Raw genomic sequence first — 26,718 nt, 5'->3', positions numbered from 1 at the left:
TAAAAAACAGGCTCAAAGTAAAAATATCTCAATAAAATAGCGTGGTACTCATATAAAAACATAGTTTTACAAATTTATTTTTGTAAAATTTAAAACGCACTAGAATATGAAGAAAAAGAAATTAATTGTTGTTACTTAAAATAAATTAAGTTTAATTTATGCTTAAAATATTAGGAACTTAAAATAATAATAAACAGTTTAACTTTAATAAACAATAAAAAAACTTAAAAAATAACTGTAAAAATACCGTAAAAAAAAACTAAAGTAAACTTGTAAACAATCTCAATTTTTAGTTCTTTTTTTTCTCGAATCTTGCTCTATGCTTAAAGTAAGTTTTTTTCTAAGTCGATTCGAGAAAACAGTATTTTTTTCTTTAATTTTAAGACTTTTAAAGTTAAACAAAAACTATTGAAACTATACTTTTGATAATTGATCTACAAAGTAGAAAATTACATTTTAAAAGCATGCTTTTAAGTTTACATGCACAAAAAATTTTAATTATTTAATAGTTAGCAAGAAATACTGATAAATTTACAACTTTAGTATTGAGAAAATGACAAAAAGTTTAAATTTATGTTTTTTTAAGATTAAATGGTTGGTTTTAACGTGAAATTTGAATGATATTTGTGTTTATTTTTAATTCGTATAACTTAAAACACTTGTTGAAACTTAAGTTGTACTGTATTTATTATTTTTAAAATTTAGAAGTTGTAAAAAAGATATAATAAAGTTTGTCTCTAAAGTTACTGTAACACGTTATAGAAAAGTTTATCTAAACAAACAAATATAACTTAATGTAATAAAGTATATGCATGTAAAATTATGTCATTTACATGATAACGTTTGTAAAACACTAAATAAGTTTTTATTACAAACTATCACCACGAAGATTTGAAATTTACTTCTAATTGTTTTAAACTAACAAAACGTCTAAAAGATATGATAAAAAACATTTGCATTTTGCTTAAACTTTTGTTTTACTTTTGTGGTTTGTTTCTAGAAGTCATAAGACTAATTTGTGGTTAAGTATTAATATAAAAAAACACACTTATCAGGTTTTAAATTAACGATTTAAACAAACGAACATAAATTTTCTTCTTTAAATATAAAGTTTTGTTCTTAATGATAAAAAACACACTTATCAGGTTTTAAATTAACGATTTAAACAAACGAACATAAATTTTCTTCTTTAAATATAAAGTTTTGTTCTTAATATACTATTTTAGGACTTAAACTATATATAAAGTGTTTGAAAAAGTCTTATTTTTAATAAAGTCTATGATAGATAGTAGAAAATTAATTTTTACTACTCAAGTAAAAAATGAAAACCATCGTTTTTTTAAACATATTAGCAAGTTTTAAGAGACTTAAAACGATTAAAAAAAAGTCCTTTTAGAACAAGCAAGGACCTTAAAAAAAGTTTTGATTTAATGCTAATTGTTTTATGCAGAAGTCAAATATATGTTTCGTTATTTTTGTGATTAAAAAAAGAGTAAATATGATATAATGTTGTTAATAAACATGCATGTTACAGTTTTGTATGATTGGTGGATTAATTAAATAATTTATTTATTGGTTTAATTTAACTATTCTTAAAAGCATATAATAAAATATCATTTATTTATAATTTACAAAAAACTTAAAAAACTTATAACTTTTTAACTTAAATTTCATATTAGATTACCTTTGCTTAAGTTAGTTTTAAAAGCTACCGTTTACTACTGAAAATTATACATTTTGTTAACCATAAGCCAAAAATTAGTTTGTGAAAATTTGTTTCAGGTTAAAACAAATTAGCTGTAAGAACATTTACTAAATATAACAATTTCATGATTGAAAGTTTGATTCAGTGTTGCAATAAAAATGTTAGTACACCATTTATATATGTAGTCTACAATATATTCACCAAAAAGATTTTTACATTCCATTCACCAAAAGTAACAATTAATCGAAAGTCATGCAAATTTACACCAAATTAAATTTTGTATTTATTTATCGCAAATAATTCTATATAATTCTATTTGAAACGTACAAAACAAAAGAGTAAAAGATGAAAACAAAGAAAAGCTGAGCTTTAAGCGCGAAACCTTTTCGAAGAACTTTTATGACGTCACCGATTTGTGACGTCACATCAATTCAGGTTGTGACGTATAAAAGGTTGAATTCGTGATTAACAACTTGGTTAACAACAAAGGTTAACAACTTGGATGACGTGTCTTTCTATACCATCTCTGAATCGCTAGTTTTATTTACTTTCTCCTTTAAGTTCCTCCTGTTCCTAATTAAAACTAATTTTATTAAAACTTTTTAATAAAATTAATATAAATACTGTTAAATTTTTCTAACTTGAATTTCAAAATCAATAAATCAAAATTTTGGGCATTTTTAATTTTTACAAGTGATGTTTGTTATTAATAAGAGATTTTTTGTTTTTTACTAGATATATGAGTTACAATTTAATAACGTTTAGAAAGTTTTTTGAAGACTTAGTATTTTACAGTGAGCTAAAGACTGATGCTTAAATATAAGAACTTTTATTTTCAAAAATCTTACTAAGTACACTTTATAAAAATTTAAGTATCACACAGTTGAAAAATTATAAAAAGTTTGTTAAGCTTTAGCTTTAAGTTTTTTTATAACTTATTTAATATAAGTCGATATACAAGTAGACTTTAGCTAACTATCAACTTTATGTTTATTTAGCAACCTTTACTGCTAATATTCTTATATAGGAGTTGTAAAAACTGTTTAAATAAATTGATAATATAAATATAAAAATGATGGAAATAAAGTAAATTTGTTTTAAACTAACTTGACAATATAGACAGTTATTACAATTGAAAAAAAAACAAACTTAATTAATATGAAAACTAACTTGACAATAAAGGCAGTTATTACAATGATAAAACCAACAATAAATGCTCCTAGTAGGCCCCAGTTACTTGCTGTAAAAAATAATAACAATTTAATAAAAAACTTTCTTAAATCTTTAAATTAAAAAAAACTGTAAAAGACTTAAAAACTAGTTAATTTCTATTTAGTGGGTAATTAAAAGAATTTTATTTTGTTAACATTTAGTTTATTTTAGTTGAGTTCACGCTATACTTATATTATTTAAAGTTTTTAATTTGATGTGTTATTGCTAAAAGTACACTTTCTAAAAATTAGTACTTACTTTATTCGAAAGTAGTTTAGTTTGTATGTATGTAAAAGTAACTTTAGAAACCAGTTAAGAATGTTAAAAAACTAAGTCGTTGTTATCCATTCGTAAATACTTTTAATATACATTAAATAAATTAATATATAGCATTTTCTTGTTTAGTTAAAGTATCTTCAGAAAAAAATTAGTTTAATTTTCAAATACTTAAAGATAATAGTTTAAAAAAAAGAATGGTAAACTAAACAGTTTTTGGTTTTAATTTAAAAACAATAGAAAAAAGTTGTAGTAAAAAAAATAAAAAAGTTTGTAAGTTAAGAAAAATAAATATACTATGATATATTTAAAACATCAAAACACTTTACAACTAATTAAATTAAAATTAAAAAAAAGTTATATGAAAAAAAACTAAACAAACTTTTAAAGCTAATTTTTTCTTTTTTATTTTCTCTTTTATTGTTTTTATTTTGTTTATTTTCTGTTATTTACGTATTTATTTAGGTCAAAAGTTTCAAAAATTAAAACACAATGTTTAGAAAATATCAGGGTGTCATTGATGATTGTAACATACTGATTTTATTCTTTTTGGGTTTGGCTACCTATGTCTAGATTAAATTTTTGTATAAAAAAGCATTTAACAGTCAACTTACTTTTTGTTTTTGTTTTTTCATTTGTACCATTTACAGTTGTATCGACATTTTTAACTTTAGTTTCGTTTTTATTGAATTCAGGTTTAGTGGTTTTAACTTTAGTATTTGAAATATTTGCTACTGTTGCTTCATCAGATAAAGTTGTTGTGTCTCCAAGTTTGTTTTCAACTCTTTTTGATTCAGTTTTGACTTGATTAGATTCAGTTATGACGTCATAACTTTCAGTTTCCATAGAAACAGTTGTATCGTTTTCAACTTTAGTTTCGTTTTTATTGACTTCAGGTTCAGTTGTTTTCAATTCAGTACCTAGAATATCTGCCGTTGTTGTTTCTTCAGATAAAATTGTTGTAACTTCGAGTTTATTTTCAACTTCTTTTGGTTCTCTTGTGACGTCATAATTCTCAGTTCCCATAGAAACGTTCTTTTCATCGGTAGTTGTTGAAATGTCAGTGTTTTCACCAGCGGTGGTGATATCAATTACTTCATATTTTTCTGCAGAATCGAGACATTTGCCACAGTAGACATATAAAAGCTTACCAGGAACGTAACAATATTCGTATTCGTTAAAATAACCAGGGTTATGTACCAGACATTCTTCTGATTTGCACCTGGTATTAGTCTGTAAATACTTTGCTTTCGCCCAGCTCCATTCTACTTTGCAAACTGTTGAAATAAATTATTACTAAGTAATTTACACTGATTTCTAAAGAAAAATTGTAAGGTTTACAAACCATGAGGTAGAATTTAATATTTGAATGAATAAATTACAAAATACAACGCATTAAATATTGTATTTACTATCAATTTAAATTAGTTATTTAACCTATGAATTTAGAAAAAAATGTTGACTCTAATAAGTTTTGTAGTTGCTAAAGCTGTTAATACTATAAATGTCTATAAAAATACTTTTTAGCATTAATAACCATTATAATAAACTATGAAGTAGAATGTAAATATTTTTTAGAGAAAAGTTTAATGTTAAAAAAAAATACTTTGATGTTTTAAGTTAGATGTTTATTTATTGTGTTTTTTATCCCGTAAAACATATAAAAAATCATGCTTGAAATAAAGATTGTTTAGTTGTTGAGGTGAAAATTAATAAAAGTATTTATACAGCTTTCAAATTTTCTAAAGTAAGTTTTTTTAACATAATAAACACCGGAAAAAAAAAACTCATCTTCATTATGTTACACTCATTCAAAAAAAAAACTTAAATACATTTTTAGTTATAACGTAGAATAACACATTTAAGATATATATTCTCAGTGTCGTTTCAAAAAAAAAAAACATAAATTTACCTCCAGACTTTCTCGTTTTGTTATAAGGTTTTGTAGTTAGTTTTTCAGTAACGTGTTTAGTTGTAGCTTGTTTAGCACTCGCATTTGTTTCTTTTTTAGTTGTTTCTTGATAAGTAACAGTTCTTGCTTCAGTAGTTCTTAAAACTTCATCAGGAGACTCGGAACTTGTAACAGGAAACTCAGGGGTGTTTGTTTCAGTTGTGGTGATAATTTCTTGTGTTGTTGTTTCTAAAGTTGTCGCAGCAACTGGGGTGGTTGTTTCAATAGCTGTTGATAGCTCTGTGCCTTCTTTAGGAATATTTTTAGAATTAGTTTCTTCAGGAATCAAGTTTGAAGCAGTTTGTTTAGGGGGCGAAATTTTAGAAATGTTTGTAGTAACAATGGTAGTTGTAACAAGTTGTTTCTGAGTTGTGGATTCAAGTTGTTTAAAGATTGTAGTTGGTGTTTCAGGTTGTTTTAAGGTCGTATTCGTAGATTCAGTTAGTTTTAAGGTCTTAGTTGAAGTTTCAGTTTGCTTTATAGTTGTAGTTTTAGATTTAGGTTGGTTCTGGGTTGTAGTTGTATTTTCAGGTTTTTGAGTTCTTGTATCTGGGTCTTTAACAGTAACATTTACTTCTTGTTCTGATGTTGAACTACCTTTTGATGTTTCTGTAAATTTGGTTTACTTAAAAGGAAAAACTAAAAAAAATAAAAATAATTTGTTTAAACTGTTTTCAAATTTTCAATCTAAAACAAACAACTTTTAGATTTTTTGATATAATAAAACTTTTTCAAGTTAAGAGCTACTCAAGTTTAATCTAAAATTTTAACGTTAGTAGACTTATATACTCATTTCAAATAGTAATTTAAATTGGCTTATAAGGAACAAACGAGCTAATTTTGAAGTAAAGTACAAAATAAGACAGTAAACCTGTTGTTTTTTGAGGAGTAGTAACTTTTACTGGAGCTTTTTCTGTAGTTGTTTGTTCTTCGTTGGTATGTACTGGAACTACAGCTGGTGCATCAGTACTAATTGTAACATTTTCAGTTGCTTCTGTAAAAGTTGTAACTTTTTCAGGGACCTTTTTAGTAGTTGTATCTATATCAGGGACTTCTGTAGTAATTGTAACATCTTCAGTGGCTTCTGTAGTTGTTGTAATTTTCTCAGTTGCTTTTGTAGAAATTGTAACTATACCTGGGGCTTCAGTAGTTGTTGTAATTTTCTCAGTTGCTTTTGTAGAAATTGTAACTATACCTGGGGCTTCAGTAGTTGTTGTAATTTTTTCAGTTGCACCAGTAGTAGTTGTAACTATATCAGAGACTTCAGTAGTAGTTGTAACATTTTCAGGGACTTCTGTAGTAGTTGTAACTTTTTCAGAAGACTTAGTAGAAGACGCAACTTTTTCAGTGAATTCAGTAGTAATAATTTCAGAAGTAGTATTTTTAGGAGTATTGATTTTAGAAGTAACATTTTTAGGAGTAATCAATTCAGAAGTATTATTGTTAGGAGTTGTAACTTCAAAAGTAGTACTTTTAGGATTATTAATTTCGGACGTTTTATTATTAGAAGTCGTACTTTTGGGGTTACTAATTTCAGAAGTTTCATTTTTAGGAGTAGTTTTTGTAGGAATGTCAGTTTCAGAAGTAGCACTTTTGGGATTAATAATTTCAGAAGTTTCATTTTTAGGAGTAGTTTTACCAGGAATATCAGTTTCGGAAGTAGTACTTTCAGGAGAAGTTTTTGTAGGAATAATCTGCGGAATAAAAAGTTTTTTCACTTTATGTCGTTGATAGCAAAGTTATGAAATAATTGTTATAATGCTTACAATAATTAAAACCGTTTTCGTTTTAAAATTACTATTAATCATTAGAATTAATCTCAAAAAGCTTTATATAAACCCAAGCTACTATTATTTAATTAGTCTGCGTTATAGGGAAGAAATAATAATTTAGTAAAACACTTAGAAACGATTATTAAAAAAAATGAATAAAACTAAACATTTATTGACAAAAGTTGTTAATAGCAGTTTTGTTACAAAAATAATTAGACATTTATACTCAAATTAAAAGGAAACTCTTAAATAAATATATGCAGTGTTAACAGTTGTTAAAGCCATAATTTAAAAATAATAATAACTAAGGCTGTAAAAGTCTTAGTGAAGCAAAGTCTGACAAATTTAATATAAAGATTAGCTTGAAAAACTTTTAAGCAAAAAAGTTTTTTTTTGAAAACTGCCTTATATTATGCAAAAAAAATATTTGAATAAAATCTTCCTATGATATAACAAACAAAAAATGTTTTTAGTTTTTGTAAAAGTTTTTTAAAAAGTCAGAAATGTTTCACTTAAATTTTAAGACGCACTACTTTAATTTGTGTGTAATTACTACACATCAGTATACGTATCCGAACTAAATAAATTCCCCTAGTATAAAACAAACCTCAGTAGTATAAGTTGGTTCTTCGTCCAAACAATCCCCACAGTAACTATAATTATCGTAGGTCAAACCGTCCTGACCGGGTAATAAGCACCAGTCGTAATATCCTGTTAACCCCAATTCGCTTTCACAGTCGGTATAATTAGCGCCCTGATAAAACAATTAAAAAACTTTACTTATTTTTTACATGTGGTTTAGCGGTTTAACGCCAGCTGTTTGATTATGATTGTTTACTAATTGAATTAAAACTTGCATTAGATTAAATGTAAGTTAGTTTATTTTTTACATAATTTTCTAATTTTATATATAATTTAGTAGTTTACCTGGTAAACAAATGGTGTGCAAACTTGATTCGTGTTAGCTCCATCAATCACTGCACATTCTGTAAAAAATATTTAGTTTTTTAACAATAAAAAAAAAAATCGTCGTCGGCAGGATTCGAACCTGCGCGGGCAGAGCCCAACTAATATCAGGTCAATCGCCTTAACCACTCAGCCACAACGATAAATTTGTTTATATTACATACATTGTCAATAACAATACGTTTGATGTCTGCTCAAAAAAAAAAAAAAGAAAAACGTTTTACTATATTATATATGATTTTTCTGAATATATTATTAATATAGAGTAAAAGTATGTTTTGGTTTTTGTGGAACTGTATTAAATCAACAAAATAGTTTAATAAATGACGCTTAACGTAATTGTAATATATTTTATATATTTATATTATGCAAGTTATAGTAAATAAATTTTTTTAATCAATTTACTTACTTCTAGCTGCTTCTGAACCGATAATATTTAAAAACCCAACCAAAAGTAATAAAAACGAAAAATTATTTTTCATTATTAAGACTTGAATTACTCAATTTTTGTGGAATGACGAGATTTTATGTCAAAGTTTACTTGAACTAAAAATCAGTTTAATTTTTATTTTTTTAAGCTAAAGCTATTCTATCTTAAAAACTTCAATAGTAACTTTTTAAACGAAATTCCTAGAATTTATAGAAAACTTTGTAACTTAAGTCACTGTTTTTTATTCCTAGCATTGTACAAAGGATTAATAAAAGTTTTTGTCTTAAAACACAATGAAACTACTTAGAATAAAAACTACAAAAGAAACAACAAGATAATTTTTGTAGGTTGTTTAAGTTTTCATTCTTTTTAATTGTTTCAAATTTTTTAGATTATGCAACAAACTAAATTTACTTAAGCTAAACTACTAAAGTTTAAACAAATTATTGTAAAACAATTAAAGTGATTAAGTATTAATCGAAAAAGTTTTTATATCTTTTTGAGTTAATAAGGTATACAAAGGGTCAGTAATTTTTATCTGCTTAACTTTTATTTTAACATTAATCCAGAGTGATTTGTATAAGAAAATGTTTAAAACTTGATCCTATTTTAAAAAAGTTAAAAACTCTTTTAGTTTGGTTTTCATTAAAACGAGTTTTAATAATTAAAAAGTAGTCTTTTTACTTCAAATTTAAAATAAATAGAAATTTATGAATAAATTGAAGATTTTGAAAAACTAAAACTTTTTTAACCACATGTTATAAAAAGTTAACCAATGAAAGTGTTGTAAAGCCTGAAACTACTACATTATGAATAAAGTCATACAAAAACCAAAAAGTTTAAAAAGCATTACAAATTTCAACTTCATATGTAATCAAATTATACTACAAATGTTTTTAGGACTATACATTACTAGAAATAATCAAAGTAGCCCATTTTTTAGGCTATTTTGTGAATATATGATCAAAAGAAACTAGTTGATGCAAAGTTCTGATAATTCTATGTTGTTGTTAGCCAACTCTTTCAATTTTTATTAAAAATAAGTTTTTAAGTAATCATAAATTTATTATTTAAACCTTTTGGTACATTTTTTATCGTGTTGATAATAAAATACTTTGTGATGTTTGATTTAAATAATTTTAAACTTACTAAAATATACTTTATTTGGTAAATATTGAACATTTTTTGTTCAAGCTTTATTTTCATAATAAAAATACTACTAACTATTATTTTAATAGAATTTTTTTGTTTAAACTTAACTAATTTTTAAAGTATGGTCCCTTAAATTTTATTTAAGAACTAGAATTATTATTACTTGAATTATCATTTAACCAAAATTAACAGTTTTAAAAGCTTTATAAGAAAACACATGTTAAATAAATAAAACTTATAAAATTAAACAATTATTACTTAAAACTTGATATTTATGCAAATAAGCTACAAGTTACTTTTTGAAAACAATCTATTTAGTTACATGCAACACAAATTTAAATTATTTAACAGTTAGCAAGCAATAGTGATAAATTTACAACATTAGTGTCGAGAAAATTACAAAAAAGTTTAAATTTATGATAAAGACTAAATGGTTGGTTTAACGTGAAATTTGAACAATGTATGTATTTATTTTTTAATTCGTGTAACTTGTTTAAACTTAAATTTTGTTTTATTTAATTTTAAAATAAAGTTTTAAATGTAATAAAAGTAATTAAACAAAGTATGTCTACAGAAACACTAAAAAACATTTTAGCAGGTAAATTTTATCCACGTAGATTAATAAATTTAATAAAGTTTACAGTTTAGCTTAAATACCACAAAAAAAATTACGTGACAATCTCTTTAAAAGACCTAAAGGAGTTTTAAGTCATAATTTATTATCATAAGATTGCAAGGTTTAATCTTTATTTTACTGATATGCTTTGAAATAATCGCCAAGGAAACAAATTTCACTCCTATTTGCTGTGTTAACTTTTCCAAGGCCTTTAAGTTGTGAAAATATATTTAATTTGAAAGTTTATTTTAATTTTGTGTTAATTTTTCAACAGACATAAAATTTATTTGTGGTTTTTTTAAAACAAACGCAAATTTAAACTTTTAATTAGCAGTTTGAAAAAAGGCTTTTGGCTGTTTTAAAAATTTTAATCGTTTTTTTACCATCAATATAAACTATGAGAACAAAAAATATATTATTTTTGTTTTGTTTTTATTAAAAGAGTATAACTTTTCATAAAATCTTTGATATTGGTAACAAAACTTAATGTTGTAAAAACATGCCTAAAAATATTCTTTTGAAATTCACAAACAAATTAAAAAAAAATGGATTTTGAATACAAAGTCTTTATATACCATTTGCAACTTAATACCAATAGGTTCATTTTGTTTTTTATATTTTATTACACAAAGCTTTTCAAAATCATGCAAGATTTCTTTGTCAAGTGATAAATTTTAAATGAAATTTGAAAAAATTTTCGTTGAGTGAATAGCTTAAAAAATAACTTTTAATTATGACGTATGAATAAATTAAAACAAATACAAAAATTAGAGATTCAGTAATTAAAACTAAAGGCATGTTTATTAATAGATTGTTAATAACTTTGTTTTGCCATTTAATGCTACTTGCGTATTTAAGTTAGGTCGCTCTTCTTCAATCAATATTGATTCCAGGCTGTAAAGTTCGCTTTTCTTACATCGTTTTAAAACTTTAAAATTTTGAACAATGTCAGAGTTTTGACAGGATGTGCAATTAAAAAGATGTTCAAATATTGCGCTGTTTTTATCTGTTCCGCAGTGGTCTGTAATTCGTCTGCTGTAATTATTAACAATCTATTAATAAACATGCCTTTAGTTTTAATTACTGAATCTCTAATTTTTGTATTTGTTTTAATTTATTCATACGTCATAATTAAAAGTTATTTTTTAAGCTATTCACTCAACGAAAATTTTTTCAAATTTCATTTAAAATTTATCACTTGACAAAGAAATCTTGCATGATTTTGAAAAGCTTTGTGTAATAAAATATAAAAAACAAAATGAACCTATTGGTATTAAGTTGCAAATGGTATATAAATACATTCAAAAACCTTCCTACAAGAATACAAAGTCCATTTAGACTGAGCCCGCAGTTCAGGTGTTTCCCCTAATATTTGCTGAATCAGCAAAAATAACTTTTATTTCTTTATTTTAGCTATTGAAAACTATATTTTGATTAGTTTTTGATATTTTTGGGTAAGATGGGTTAGGGACAAGGGTGTAAATTTAAAACAAATAATTTTTTTTTGCTGACTCAGCAAATATTGGGGAAGCACCTTAGAGATCGGAACCTCGGCGCACAAATACGACCGAAAAATGTGGAAACTTGTGTGATTTTATTTTCAGCTTATGTTTTAATAGAGTAAAACAAAACGAATTTAAGTTTTTTATGATAGAAATTTACAAATGTGCTAATTCTTTTTGTTAGTGAATGAGTACTTATTTGGTTTTCGTTCCTTAAAAAAAATTGCATTTTAAATAGTTTTTTCAAAGTACTGTGGCACGCTAAGAAAATTTTAAGGTAATTATGGTTCGTTCCTCATAAAATAAAACCTGACTCCTGTTTCTGAAGAGCGGTTCTGAACCTTTTTTTCATGTTTTACCCCATTTTGAAAAGTTATTATCATACTTACTCTTTTTAGAAGGTAATTACCAAATTTACACTCTAAAGAAATAGTGTTTAATTTTGAGGAAAAAAACTAGATTTTTTGAACTTTAAGCTTATCAAATATAAAAAATCGTGACGTTCAATGAGTTTGTTTAACTTTAAAAAAATTACAGTTAGATACATTAATAAACTTTAAATTGAATAACTTGTGGCAAAAAAAATTACCCCTTAAAACAAGGGAATTTACCCCCAGAGGTAAATTCACCCCAGGTTAAGAATCGCTGATCTAGAAGTCCTAATAAGTAGTTTAAGTTTGATGGTGAATTTTTAAAGTTGTTTTAGGTAAAAGTCAAAAAAAAGTTTCTTACTATTTTTTATGTTTAAAAAACAAAATATATTATTTGATGATTTTGTTAGTAATCATGCAAGTTACAAATTAGTATGGCTAGTTAGGAGCTTAAACTATTTATCTATTGATATACATAAAGTTTAGTCATAATAATTAAAATTTAAACTGTTGTTTGATTCTAATTTAAACGCGAGTTTTCAATTAAAACATTTTTTACTTAGCCTATAAATTAAAGCGACTTTAATTAAACATGAATTGATTAACTACTATATAAACATGCTAACTAAAAAAAGCACCATTAGTAATACTATTAAAATTAATAGTTTACTATTTAATGTATCAATTTTTTTACCAATTAAGGATAAAAATTATTACTATAAAAGATAGGCTTGAAGCAATAAAAAACAGCAGTAAAATTCTAAATAAGTTTTAGTATTTTGTAACTTTGCATTTTGTTTCAATCTTTTAAAAGTCAAGTATGTTTTCGTTAGCGCTACTTTTATATAGTCAACATTCTACTTACCATAAATACAAAAGCAACTAATTAAATGCAGGGTTTCCCAAAGTGGGAAAATTCACTATTTAGGAGCAATTTAGGTTATCAGGGTACAATAACTATTTATAAAAAGATACTTTTATATATCAAATATAACTAACTAAAACTACAAAAAAAAATTATAATACATAGAAAAAGAGGTCAAATTAAAAAAAAATATTTCTAAGTTGGTGATTATGAAAATAATTTTGGAAAACCCTGGTGAAAACTCATGCAAAATTACGATGTCTACATTCAATCACATTTTTATTTATTAATTAACTTAATTTATTTATTTATTGCATTTTTACCTAGGAATCCATTCAAGTGTAGAGAAAAAAAAAAGGAAAAAAAAAGTTGAGCTAAACATGAAAGAGGTAAAAGAAAAGATCTAAGCGCAAAACCTTTTCGAAGAACTTTTATGACGTCATGACGTAACAATGACGTAATAGTAGGTTCATTTGTGACGTCACAGTTACGTTGACGAAGCCTCTCCGATGTTGGCCATCTCCAAATCGTATTCCTTCTTTTCCTTCCTCTTTGCGTTACACCTGTTTTAAAACAAAACCTATATTAAAAACTTGTTAAAAAAAATGTTTTCAATAAATTTTTAAAGTGTTTTTTAAAGGTTTAAAACACTTGCAAAGTGCTTTTTAAAATAAAATAGAGTTATTCTTAAGTAGTAGTTTTTGATTTAGTTTTCTTGATTTATTTCTTGAACTACAAACTTGATTTTTTTTGGCTTTTAAAATGTAAAGTCACAAAGTAAGTAATAAGTTCAAGCTTTGATGTAATCCTATATGTTTGTTTTAGTTTTTTGGAATTTAACTATAACTGAAAATCCTTAAAAGGCGAAACACTATTTTAAAAAAGAATTAAATGAAACATTTAACTTGTATGAAGAAACTTTAAATAGTATAAAAACTAACTTGAAAAAAGAGATAACTACAAGAATAAAAAATATAAAGTTATAATAATAAAACTAACTTGACAAGATAGGTGGTTATAAATTAGCATTAATAAACAAACTTAATATAAAAACTAACTTGACGATATATACAATAACAACAATCACGAAAATTGCTCCCCCAATGATTGCTGCTACACGACCAAAGTTTGCTGTAAAAGTATTAATTTTTGTAATTGATATATTAACATGTATATATAATAATACTAATTTATATAAAAAAAACGATTATATTTATTAGATTTTGATTGAGAAAGTTCTAAAAAAAGTACTGTAGTTGATAAAATTAAGTAATTTATAGTTCAGTTTATGCTTTCAATTCAATTAAAAACAAACAAAAATATTTTAGAACTAAGTGTAGTTTCATAATAGTTAAACATCATGATTTGTAAGTTATGAAACAAAAAATAACGGTGAATAAAATAGTATAAGAAATTAAAAGTTGTTTTTATTTACTATTTTAGATAATACAATTTTTGATTCAAGTCTAGACGGTAAAAATAGTTAAAAAATAAATATAATAGCGTATGCATACTATAAAAAATAAATATACTAAGCATTAGAATAACTGTAAAACTCATTACTAAAAACAAAAAAATAGAAAATACTTTATCTAAATACAAAAAAAAGAAAGGAAACAAAAAAATAACAAAAATAACAAATAAAACTAACTTCCGGCTTCTCTCTGGTTACTTGATGGTTTTTCATTGGTTTTAGCTGGAAGTTAGATAAAAATTCCGGTTATTAAAAAATCTCAAATTTTTCTAACAATCATAATAAACTTTAATTAGAAAAATTATGTTCTTTACTCGAATCTCATATTGGTTTTAAATGTAAATAAAAGTAAATACTAACATTTTTTTTGTTAGAACATAATAAAATTGGTAAAACTAACTTCCAGATTTGCCATCTTTGTTTTCTTTTTCTTTATTTTCAGTTGTTTCTAGATTACCTGTGGTTAAATTAAAATAAATCAATGTAAAATTTTTACTCAAAACTAAAGCTAAACATTACAATTTATTAGGATATAATAGATAACAAAAAATTACCGATAAACCGCAATTCTTAAACTTATTTTCATTTTATAATAAATTTCACTTAAAACATTCTTCAAAAAAAACATAAATATCAACTAACTTTTTGTGATGTTTTTTTCGTTCAAAGTGTTGGAAGTTGTGTTAACATGGTTTTTGATTTCTGCACTGGTTATATTAACCACATTTTTCTCAACTTTATTTGAACTGACTTCATTTTCCTCAATTACAGTTTTGTTGAATTCGTTGACCTCAGTTTTAGTTGTAATATTTACTTTTGTTGCTGATTCAGAACTATTTGTAACTTCTTGAGAGTTATTTATGTTTTCCACTGGTTTTTCTGTCTTGTCCTCACTATTATTTTTGACTTGATCAGGTTCAGTTGCAACGTCATCAGATGCCTTTGTGACGTCATCACCCTTTGTTTCAGTTGCCGTAGAAACAGTGCTGTCAGAAGACGTGGAAACCCCAGTGGCTGTGTCAGTAGCTTCAGTGACGTCAGTTTGGGTTGTCACTGTTGAAGTTCCACGGGTCTCACCCCCAGCAATAGCTGCCTCAGTGGCTGGGTCAGTAAAACTTTCAGTTGTTGTGGCTTCTTCTGTGGATTCTCCAGTGGTTCCAACGTAGGCGGGATGATCAGTAACTTCAGGTTTTTCAGTGACGTCAGTTTGGGTTGTCACTGTGGAAGTTCCAGTAGTAGTAATATCAGTAACTCCAGGCGTGTTTTCAGACGCGGGATCGAGGCATTCACCGCAATATTCAGAGGTATGAAGGGAGTCGGTATCGACAACTCCTGGAAGGTAACATATTCGGTTATATCTGTTCCACTGGTGACACTCATCTTTGCCTTTGTACGTGCACCTGATGTTAGTTTTTGTATATCCACTAAAGGGTCCCCATTCTTGTTTGCACACTGTTGAAATGAGTCACTGTCAGTTGTGTATTTTACACTGTTTACGATAATTTATAAAGCAACTATTTTAAGTTTGAATACCATTAGGTGCAATTTCGAAAGTTGAACGAATAAGACATAGTATGTAATTTTTAAATACCGTAATTACAAATTTCATGTAGCGTTTTATGTAATCTATAAATTAAAATAAAACATTAGTTCTTGTCTTTTTACAAAGTTATCACTTACTAAAGTTGCTGAATACTATTTTCAGCATATTTTTCAACAACGCAAAGAGTTTGTTAGTTAAAAAAAAATTTCAATTAGAAACATCAGTTTAGATATGTTAAGTTTGAATTAAAGTTTTAGTGATGATCAAACAATGAAAAAAAATTAACTAAAACATTAAAAGTTTACCTACAGAAGTCCCAAATTTAAGTATACAAACATTAATGTATAAAATTAAACCAGCTCAAACTAATTTTTTGTTTATATCGCACAAGTAAACTTATGTTAATTCAGTTTTAATAAGCTTAAGATTATTGTAAAGCTTTGCATATGATAGTAAAATAAATTTAAAACTTGGTACTCTGTTGTGTTATATTATGCAGCACTACCTTGTACTAATTTTCTATCCTTTTGTTTTAGCTTACAAAAAAAAAATTCGCACAACACAAAATTAGTATTTATTAAAAAGAGTTAACAGTTTTTATATATGGTAATAAAATAGACTTTATATAATATAAATCCCATTTGTAAGTTTTTATCAATTAGCAACACAAAGTTAGATGAAATATATAAACAAAAATTTGTTATAAAACTAAAATCTGTTATATAATGTCCACAATAGAGAATAAAATGCTAAAGTTATATTATATGTATAAGAGTTTAAATAATTACAAGCTAATTTCACGAAGCTTTAGTTTTTATAAAGAAATAGAAAAAATATCTTAAAATATTCTTACCTTCACCATAAGCCATATGATTGGCTAAAAAGCATCCAATAAAAATGAAGCTCGAAAGTATGGAGAACTTCATATTAATATATATCTGGAAAACACTTTTTTTTGAATTAAACTTAAAAAAATGTGCAAAATAAAATTTTTGATAACTTTTACCACATGTATAGTTACGGTTTTTAAAATAGTTATGTTTTGTTAGAAAGTTTCATAATTGTATGTTTAATTTCAGTAAGTAACAAACAATTAGGTTTTGTTTAAAGATTGTTTTAATCAAGTTAAAATTAGCTTATATTTGTTAACTTGAAATTTATTAAAACTTACTATTTGTCGTTCACTATTTTTCTATACAATATTCAAAAAAATAAATAATATTTACTTATCTAAGGTAGATCAGTTTTTACTTAAATATAAAATACGTCATTGTGTAAGTTTGTATTAAAGTAAGTTTTAATTCGTTTTAAAATATTAGTTGTAAAATATTGAGTTTTTTCCATAACAGGTCTTTATTAAAACAATTAAACAAAAAATAAAACAACGTACACAGTTGCTAAACGTTTCAAAGTATTTTTTAGATAATATTAACTTAATATATCAAGCAAATAAACTAATCTATTTTATATAAAAACTAAGAAAAAATAAACTTTGAATAGTTTAACTTAAACAAAAACAATTAATTAAATAAATATATAAATTGAAAGAAGTACTAACATTTCTAACTTCTACATGAAAACCAAATAGTAGGTTTAGTAAGCAAAATTTTTGGTATTTATACAAACAAATAGTGAATGACACATCAGCATTAAGTAACTATTATTAAAACACATTAGCTGCAGATTAAGACAAGTAAGCTACTTTTGTGCTAATAAACATTTTTTAAACACAAAAAGCCTTGTTTTAATTTCACATATAAAATTAGTTAATCTTAAATTTAAAATGTGTATTTTAATTTTTATAGGCTTATAATAATATCATAAGCTTTTTATTATGAGAAATTAAAATTTTGTGTTGTTATAATGAATAAAATTAGATTACGATTGTAACTTGCTAAAGAAGTTTTGTCTGTTTAAAAGTTGTTTTTTTTATTATCATTATCAACTTTTCTTTTAAAGAAAGTTTAGTAATTAGAATGGATTCATCAAGTTCTGTAAAAATTTATTAACTTTTGCGAGGAATTAATTTATTAAAAAAAAGTATAAGATTTGTATTCGTAAAAGTAAAAACATTATATAGGTCTTTAATAAAAAGTTTAAAATAAGTTATAAATTAAAATTCACAAAGTATTCTCAAAAAACTTTATTAACAAAAAAATATCAATAACTAAAAGAAGATCACTAAATGTTAATAAAATTTTCAAAAATAATTGCTAGAAATTTCTTTAAACAACTACCTTGATATGAAAGAAAACATCGATAAAAAGTCTTTTAATAAACACATTTTAAAGCTAGTCTTTGTTTTATCTATTATAACTTTTTAACATGCTTTAATTGTTTTACTCTTGTATTAAACCGCTTTAAATATGAATTATTTTAATTTATAAACTTTGCCAAAATATTTTAAACAAAAACCAACTTCTTGCGTACTTTTTGTTACCAATTTTGTAGTTTTTCAGAGATACAGAACTTTCTGGTCTCAGGTAATTTATCAGGAAAATAATAATTAATTTCAGCATCAGGAATTATTCCAGGTTTTATATACATCTTCAGCCTCGTCAGTTGGAACTTGAACGTCTGGAACTCGTTCAGAACTTTTCTTTACTGATAATGTTTAAGATTTTTATTTGTTGTTGGTTTGTTTACAGTTAGGTACAATTTATATACACAACATGCTTCTACTTAACAACTTAACAATTCTAATTGTTTTTTTTACTTTATCAGATGTATTATCTGCAGAAGTTTTTGGTGATTAACGAAGAAGTTTGTTTTTTGTTACATTGTTTAAATTTTCAATCATTTAACGTCAAAGCAAGTTAATTTTTATTCACCAACTTAGTATTTGTAAAGTTTTTTTTCACTTTATCAATGACAAAATTTCAGAAATATTTAATTTTTTTACCAATAATGTTGTTAGGATCATTTTAGAAATTCACCTGTCAAGTTACTTCAAATTGATTTTTATATATACTATGAGCTTCATGTATTAAACTAAGATGAAGTAAACTATTCAGTGTTTTAATCTGTAGTAAGTTTGATTCTTTAAGTTGTTATTAAAATGCATTTTGTATGTACTTATTAGTTTGGTAGTTTTGGTTTTTTACATACAAATGATTTTATACAATACTGATTTATAAATTTCAAAACTTTCGAAGTTTTATCATCATTTAAGTTTACTTATTTATGTATAAAAATTGCTTTAGTTGTTTACATAATTTGCATTAATTAAAAAGAAAAAAAAACTGTAAATCTACTTTTAATATAATTCTGAAATTCAACAAGTATTATTAGCACTACAAATTTCACTGTATTTTAACTAGTATCTACGAAAACTGTCAAAAATATTTTTAAATAGCTTATATTAAACTAAAAAAGTTTACATTTTTTATGCAAATCGTATAATAAAACAATTTTACCCGACTTAATCTTGCTGATTTATTTTCTAACAAATTATTTTCACATTTTTACTTGTTAAGTGATTTAGTCACTTTTAATTTTTGCAATTTAGCTCAATTTAGGCGTGAATAATTATAATTGAAATGATAAAACACAAGCGCTCTTTTGAAGAGACGATCGATAAAAAGTTAAACTTTGTAAAAAGCAGCGTTTTAGAGCAGACACTTATATCCTGTCTAATACAAGTTAAGTTGCTTGTAATTACTTTGTAATTTGCTGAATATATTTAGCTAATGATTACATGGACATCACTGGCATTTATATCAAAGTTGTATAACTTGATACACTTTGAGCTCTGTCTTCTCAATTTTAAATAAGGACTTACTTGTAAAGTTTGTGAATATTTTTAGGATAATAAAAAGATACTTTTGTTTTTGTTATCGTTTTGTAAAGTTTTGATATCGTTAGTCAGAAATACTTTATAAGTCTCAATACTTTTGAAAAAATAACTTTTACCAAACAAGCTTTAAGGTAAATTAAAAGGATATATACCTCACACTTAAATGTAAAACTTTATTTCTTAAAACTTTCTGATTTGAATCGAATCAAAAAAAGAAACTAAAACAGTGCTTTATATAAGATACTTTTGTTTTATATAAAAATATTTTAAGAGGCAAAGTAAAATATTTAAACAGTACACTATATTTTTTGAAGTGTTAATCACTTTTACTGTATTTATAAACTTATACTTATGCTAAAAATAAGATTACTAGTAGTTTTTTTGTAGAAAGATTGTAAACACTTTACTGTAAAAGTTAAAAACTGCTTGCTATAAAATAAACACTTTTGCTCTAAGACTGCTTAAAGAATAAGTAAAAACAATTAGTGCTAATAAAGTTAAATAAACTGAAAACCAACTAAAAATAGAATCCATTAAAAAGACAAGAGGAAAAAAGCTGATAAGTGAACTTTATAAAAGGAAGTTTGTATTTTGTGATACTTAAACTTTAGAGTGCAATTAAATTTAAGTGGCACTTTCCTGACTTAAGCCAACAAAAACAACAAATAAAGTTCAAATAGTTTTTTTCATAAATAAAAAGATAAATAAACCCATAAAATTCCTCAAAAAACGTTCAGAATAAACTATAATTTAAAAAGTTTTTTGAGCTTCGAAATATCTAGTTTGTATATAGCTGGTTTAAAGAAAGAAAAAATAAAAGCTTTACAAAAAATAGTTAAACTTATCTTTATTTCCTTATAAAAAAGGGAAGTTATAAGTTTTTTTGTTCTTAATTAAATTGCAGTTTTGTCTTTATCATATAGGACGTTATCACAAGATAATAGAACTTTTTATATTATGATTTGTACTAATCTTGATTATTTAATCTTCCACTAGCTAGAAGTTTAACTGTAAGCTACTTACCACTAGTTAAGTGAAAATTTCCATATAAAGTTTAAAAATATATTTTTTATTTATATACATTTGTACGTGTATAATTTTCATAAACGTTATAGTCACATATTTCTTAATTAACCTTTACTAAAACTAGATTAAACTATCTAACAAAACACTTAAATCTGACAAATTTAATTAAAATTGCAATCTATATATTGCTTAAGTCAAGAAGAAACAATACTCAAGTTATTAAAATTGATGTTGAACTTGACAGTTACGTCATAAACCAGATTGCTACGTCATAAAGTACAACCATTGCGAACTTGAGCGACGCACACTATAAATATTTCATGGGCAGATTTGGCTTTTTACTTTATTCAAAGTGGTTTGTATGTTAACTGAACACAACATTTATAATGTTTTAGTAGTTTATTAAGTTCAGATAAACTGTTTTCTACTTAAACTTTTATTAGAAAACTTAATAAATAACACAGTTCAAAGAAAAACTACATGTTATTATTTTTTAAATCAAAACTGTAATTTAAGTTTTAAACACCCGTATCACGACAAAATAACAAAATTTTATTTTATTTAGGTCTGACTACATTTAGATAATTCATTTGTAGTTTAAAAGTATCCTTAAAAACTATATATAAATGTGCCTAATTAAACCAAAGCATATAGTAAATTGTGATTTAAAACGTGTAATAAATGGTAAAGTTTTATTTTTTTGTACGGTTAGTATTTAAAAAACAAAGTAATCGAAAAATTTTAATGTTACTTAAACTTTTTTTTAAAAGAAGACCAATAAACGGTACCATCTTTAAATTTTATTAAAAAAAAAAGTATATACTATACAAAAAAATATAAAATTTTTGTAAAAAATAACTTTGGTTTGCTATTTTTCTAAGTTTACTTTACTTTCCACTGCTTTTTTACAACATTACACGCTTATTAAAATATCATAAAAAGTAAAAAGTTAACAAAAACTCTAGATTGAATGTTAGTATATTGAAAATACAACAAATAAGTTATCTTTTAAAATAAAACTGATTGACATGAACGAAAATAAAACTTGTAAAGTTTAGAATAGGAAGAATGTGTATTGTAACAAAAATTGTTTTTATAACGAATTGAATACTGAATACTACAACATTGAACTTACATAATGATATAACAACAACTTGAACGCTAGAGTGGAAATGAATTTAGTGTAAATGTGGTTTGTTTGTAAGTATAGCTAATGAACAGTCTAATTGAGATAATTTTGCTAGTTGTTAAATTTTTATTAGAAATAATTAAGTGCTATGATAAGAAATATTTATAATTTTGCTATTTAATTTCAAACATAATATTCATAGTATTTGAATAAGTAATGTGTTTTAAATAGAGAAATTACAATATTTTTTTTTGTTATTTAAATCAAACATGAAGCACATAAATTTAAAAAATAATCCATGTAAATAAAACCTTCTTTTGTTAACATCCGTTAATTGTTCGAATCAATACTAATAAATATAAATGTTGTATGTGTTAGTGTTGCTAATTTATAGTATAACTGAGATAATTTTGCTAAGATTATAATTTTTTAAATCTATCTAAGTATTATATTGGAAGTAGTAAAAATTGAAATATGCATAAGTAATTTTTATTATATCTAGTTAAAAATATGTTGAATAAATAACATTATTTTTTTATATGTTTAGAACAAAAATAGTTAACAAACAATTTAAGAAGTTGTTAGTGTCAAGTAAAGTTCGTTCTTTGTAAAAATAGTGTTTTGAGTAACAAAAGGTTTACAAAAGAAAGATAGTGCACTTTTAAATAGTTTTGAAACATGGACTAATTTTGTTTGAAAGTACTTAAAAGATGACTAACTACTTAAATACTGTTTTATAAAAATAAAAGTAAAACTAATAGAATATGATTTTAATAATTATATATTTAATAAGGTTAAGTTCTAAAACCTATATAAATTCTATAAAAAAAAAACTGATTCAAAGTATAAATAACAGCTTATAAGAAAAGCTATGTAAGGAAAATATCATGTTACTAAAACAACATCCTATAATACAAAGACTAAATAAACATAACACAAAGTTCACAAAAAACTGTAATAATTTCACGCTTAAATATCAAGTTACTTAATAAAAACATTAAAGTTCAAACTTATAAATAAAATTGTTTTGAGAAACCAGTAAGTGTATAATCAAAACTTGTTTATGTTTATAAAAAAAACATAAAAAAAATAATCGCATGTATTTATTATAAAGTTTGTAAGTTATAATATACCAGATATGACTGATCAAAATGTTAAACAGCAATAGACATTTTATAGTTTTTTTAAATCTAATTTATTTAAGAAAAGTTCTAAATAACTTATAATAAACTTCTAAATAAAAATATTGTTATTCACTATTTCAATGTAAACAAAACCAATTAACTACTAGAACAAAATAAAAAAAATAAAAACTCTTATAAAAATAAAGCTTGCACTTAAAATTCAAGTAATTAAATAAATATAAACTCAGTTCTCAAAATGTAATCTTTGGAGAATTAAAACACGCGAGACTAAATTCAAGTAAATAAATTAATTCAAGCATAAAAATAAAAATAAACAAAGTTGTTTCAAGTTTAATGGGAAACATAAACTGAAAACAAAAATTATGTTCTGAAGTATCAAATATACTAGCTAAAAAACTGTTATAAAACAAAAAATAATAAACCAAAATGCACCAAAGTATTATTAAAAAGTATTAACTTTACTTCTTAGTTAACAATAATCTACTCAAAACAAAAAAAATAGTTAAAATACTATTTAAATTAACAAAATTTAATTTATTAATATTAGAATAATACATAAAGCTAATACCCTAAAAAAAAAATTTACATATTTTGCTTTCATGCTGAAGTTTAAATTGTACACTATAAAGTTTATGAAAATAACTAACAAACTCAATAGTTAAACTTAAAAATATCTAAAATAAACAGTTTTAAAGTTCAAAATACAAATATCAAATAACTTACCACTAAAACATTGGGAAGATAAACACATGTAGAAGTTTCACGGAATAAGCTTTTAACTTCATGTGAAATACAAGTTTCTATTGATTTCAACACAGCAAATTTCGTATGGCAATAGAGGTTTTTTATTACTCGATGACTGGTTTTATTGCTTATTATTTCCATTGTACTATCGTTTACTACCTTGAAATTACAGTAATCTAGATACATTCAAATTTTTTTAATAAAAAATAGACTTTGAAAGTTCAGAATAAGTTTTAAAAAAGTGTCTTAGTAATAAAGTTTTTTTACTTATTTTTTTTTATAAATGCTGATTGTTTAAAAAAAAACTAGCATAATGAAAACCTTAAAAAAAAAACAACACTAAAAAAACTTTAAAAACAGCTATCAAGACATAATTAAGAGCAACTTGTCTTTATTTGATAAATATTATTATTAAAGATGACAATAGCCTTTTGCTACTAAGCATTAACAAAAATATACTTAAAATTTATGAAGTGAATTTGGTCCAATTTGTCTCTTATTTATTAAATGTTGTTAATAAAACCTTAAAAATAATAAACCCAAAAAATTAAAGTCAATGAAGAAATAAATGAAAAAATCTATTGCAACTTATAAATAAAAGCAACAAAATGTTTTCTGTCTTCAACTTAAACCAACAATTAACCGAACAAAGCTTGCAACTTACTATATAAGTGACAGATGATAAAACAAAGCAGAAGCTATTATCGAGCAAACTTCTTCTTAAAACTCTCCTAATCTTTTTTCTGAATCTAGTTCACTACGAATGATGACCTAATAACAACGGGATGGAAAATATAATGACTGTGTGACAGACTTGATAGCGTGGTATTGATAGTAGAAGAAAGCGATCTGTTGTTTCTCATGCACGTTGCGCCAACTAGTGGTTAAAACTTTTAGTACTATTAGAAAATTCTAATCTATTTTGAAGTGAAAAGTTATGCTACTTAGCGGGATTTAAGTTTATTCCAGCATTTAGTTGTAGATTTAAGCGATTCCTGATAAATTGAAAATTGTGCTTTTGAAAACTATACAAATAAATTTTAGATTCGGAAAAGTATATGCTAAGTTTATGTCATCCTTTATAAGTAATTTTCTTTAAATATTATAAAACAAAACTGTTTTTAAATCTTGATCATTTGCAAGTAACCACAAAGTTAACTTAAATATTATTAATAAATTTTAAAAATTTAATAATAACTAAAGTATTTTTCTACGAGAATTTTTAAACAATTACGCAAGTATTTCTATATTCAAAATAATGACTAGATTTTTGTTTTTATTTCATTTTATTTTAACTTAAATGTTTATAGTTTCTAAAGAAAGTTTAAAAACACATTCTTATTGTTTATACAAGCTATTTATAGGTATTCTAATGTAAAACTTACAACAAAATATCACTAATTATATATAAAAACTTTACTTTCAACTTAGAACTAACCTAATATATATACATTAAAAAAAAAATTTGCGTTCAATAGTAGAACAAATAAAAACAAAATAATTTTTGATATAATAAATCTGTCAATAAAACTTTTGTTGGAGCTTTATTTAAACAAAACAAACATAAATATAAAATTTAACATTGCTAGTAAAAACTATAGAAGTACAACTGTAAAACACTCATGCAAAATTAATAAGCTAATTATAACAGCTTGCAAAAACGTTTGCACTTAGCTAAATACTTTGAACTTTAAAAAGTTAAATATCAAAAGTCGACAGTTATTCAACTCAGCAATATTTATAACACTTCTGTGTTAGTCGGCTTTACATTTTATACTTGTACTTACTTTTAAAGTTCTCTATGAATAAATTTCAATTTATTAACGTTGAATTTCGGATATAACTATTTAAACTTTAGTTGATTAAAGTTTATTAAAACTTCTATCTAACTTTTATATAAATAAACGATAAAAATACCTATTTAAACTATTTTTTCCATTAATAATAGGATTCAGTTACTTATTTAGATTATATTTTAAACCAAAAGAATTTCATACGATTACGACAAAGCTCAAAAAAAAAACTGTTTCTAAATTTTTAAGTTATGTGTTAAAACACTCACAATTGTTTTTGTAAAAATGTTTTTGAACTGAAAAAAGTAAAAAAAAAAAAACAAATAATAAATTTTCAAGTTATCTGATAGAGACTAAATTAAAAAGATTAAGATTATTAAAAACATCTTTATCTTTTATCGTTGTTTTTATGACGTAATTAAATTTCGGTGAAGTTTTATAAAAACTCCTGTTTTTGAAAAACTTATTTTCACACTTAATCAGTTGTTTATTTCAGTTTTCGTGAAATCTACAGTCCAAACTTTCTAATCTAATGTTTAAAAGACAGTAAGTTACAGTAACCTCTCGGATCTTTACGCACTCGTGACGTTACGCACTCTCGTTTAGTTACGCATTTCAGAATCTATAAAATTTAGAAAATAAAAATTTTAATTTTTTTTAATGTTGCACAAAATAGGTTTAATGTACATTTTAAAATTAAAATATGTTTTTGAATGCTAACACACCTCTCTATACCTTTAGACTTTGTAAATTTATGTTTCTTGACTAATTGATAAACATTTAGTTATACCTCAGTCTCAGTATATCAGAAATTTTGTTAAGAATAAGAGATTAAATCAAAATTCTGAAATAAACATGACAATGTTTAATAATGAAAGTATAATGAAATAATGAGAATTTAAAACACAAAGAAATAATACAGCAGTCTTGCCCTATATATTAATAAACACCATTTTATAATTGTAAAGAAATTCTTAATTAAAAAATGAATTTGCTAGGTAGAATAAAATGTAAATGTCACATATAAATAAAGATAAAATCTACTTATTATTAGAATAGTAAAATTATTTCTACTCATATTATTATTGTTTTATAAAAATTCAAATACTTTTTTTAATACATGTATAGTTTTATCTGTTGTTTTCATATTTATAAATGAAGTAAACAAGTAGTTAAAAGTGGGTAGGTCCCGGTCTGCTTTTAACTTGAAGCAATATTAAAAAACAGCCATTATAGTGAGTATATTTGGT

General features: G+C 24.2%; 1 protein-coding gene and 1 non-coding gene across 2 annotated transcripts in view; both read right to left on the bottom strand.

Annotated features, from left to right (window-relative positions):
* Positions 1 to 26,718, bottom strand: part of LOC145839308 (uncharacterized) — a 166,269-nt gene that overhangs the window by 80,260 nt on the left and 59,291 nt on the right. The window contains exon 2 of the mRNA XM_082946902.1: positions 10,969 to 10,991. Within this exon, the coding sequence (XP_082803028.1) occupies positions 10,969 to 10,991 (23 nt within the window). The remainder of the gene's footprint in view (positions 1 to 10,968; positions 10,992 to 26,718) is intronic.
* On the bottom strand, positions 7,944 to 8,025 carry Trnas-uga (transfer RNA serine (anticodon UGA)). The gene has a single exon. It is a non-coding gene; the product is annotated as a tRNA-Ser (tRNA).

The sequence above is a fragment of the Thalia democratica genome, chromosome 6, assembly GCF_965202585.1.
Source record: "Thalia democratica chromosome 6, ktThaDemo2.hap1.1, whole genome shotgun sequence".
NCBI classification, from domain to species: domain Eukaryota; kingdom Metazoa; phylum Chordata; class Thaliacea; order Salpida; family Salpidae; genus Thalia; species Thalia democratica.
Note: the sequence above shows the minus strand (reverse complement) of the source record. Positions and strands in the feature narration are given on the sequence as shown.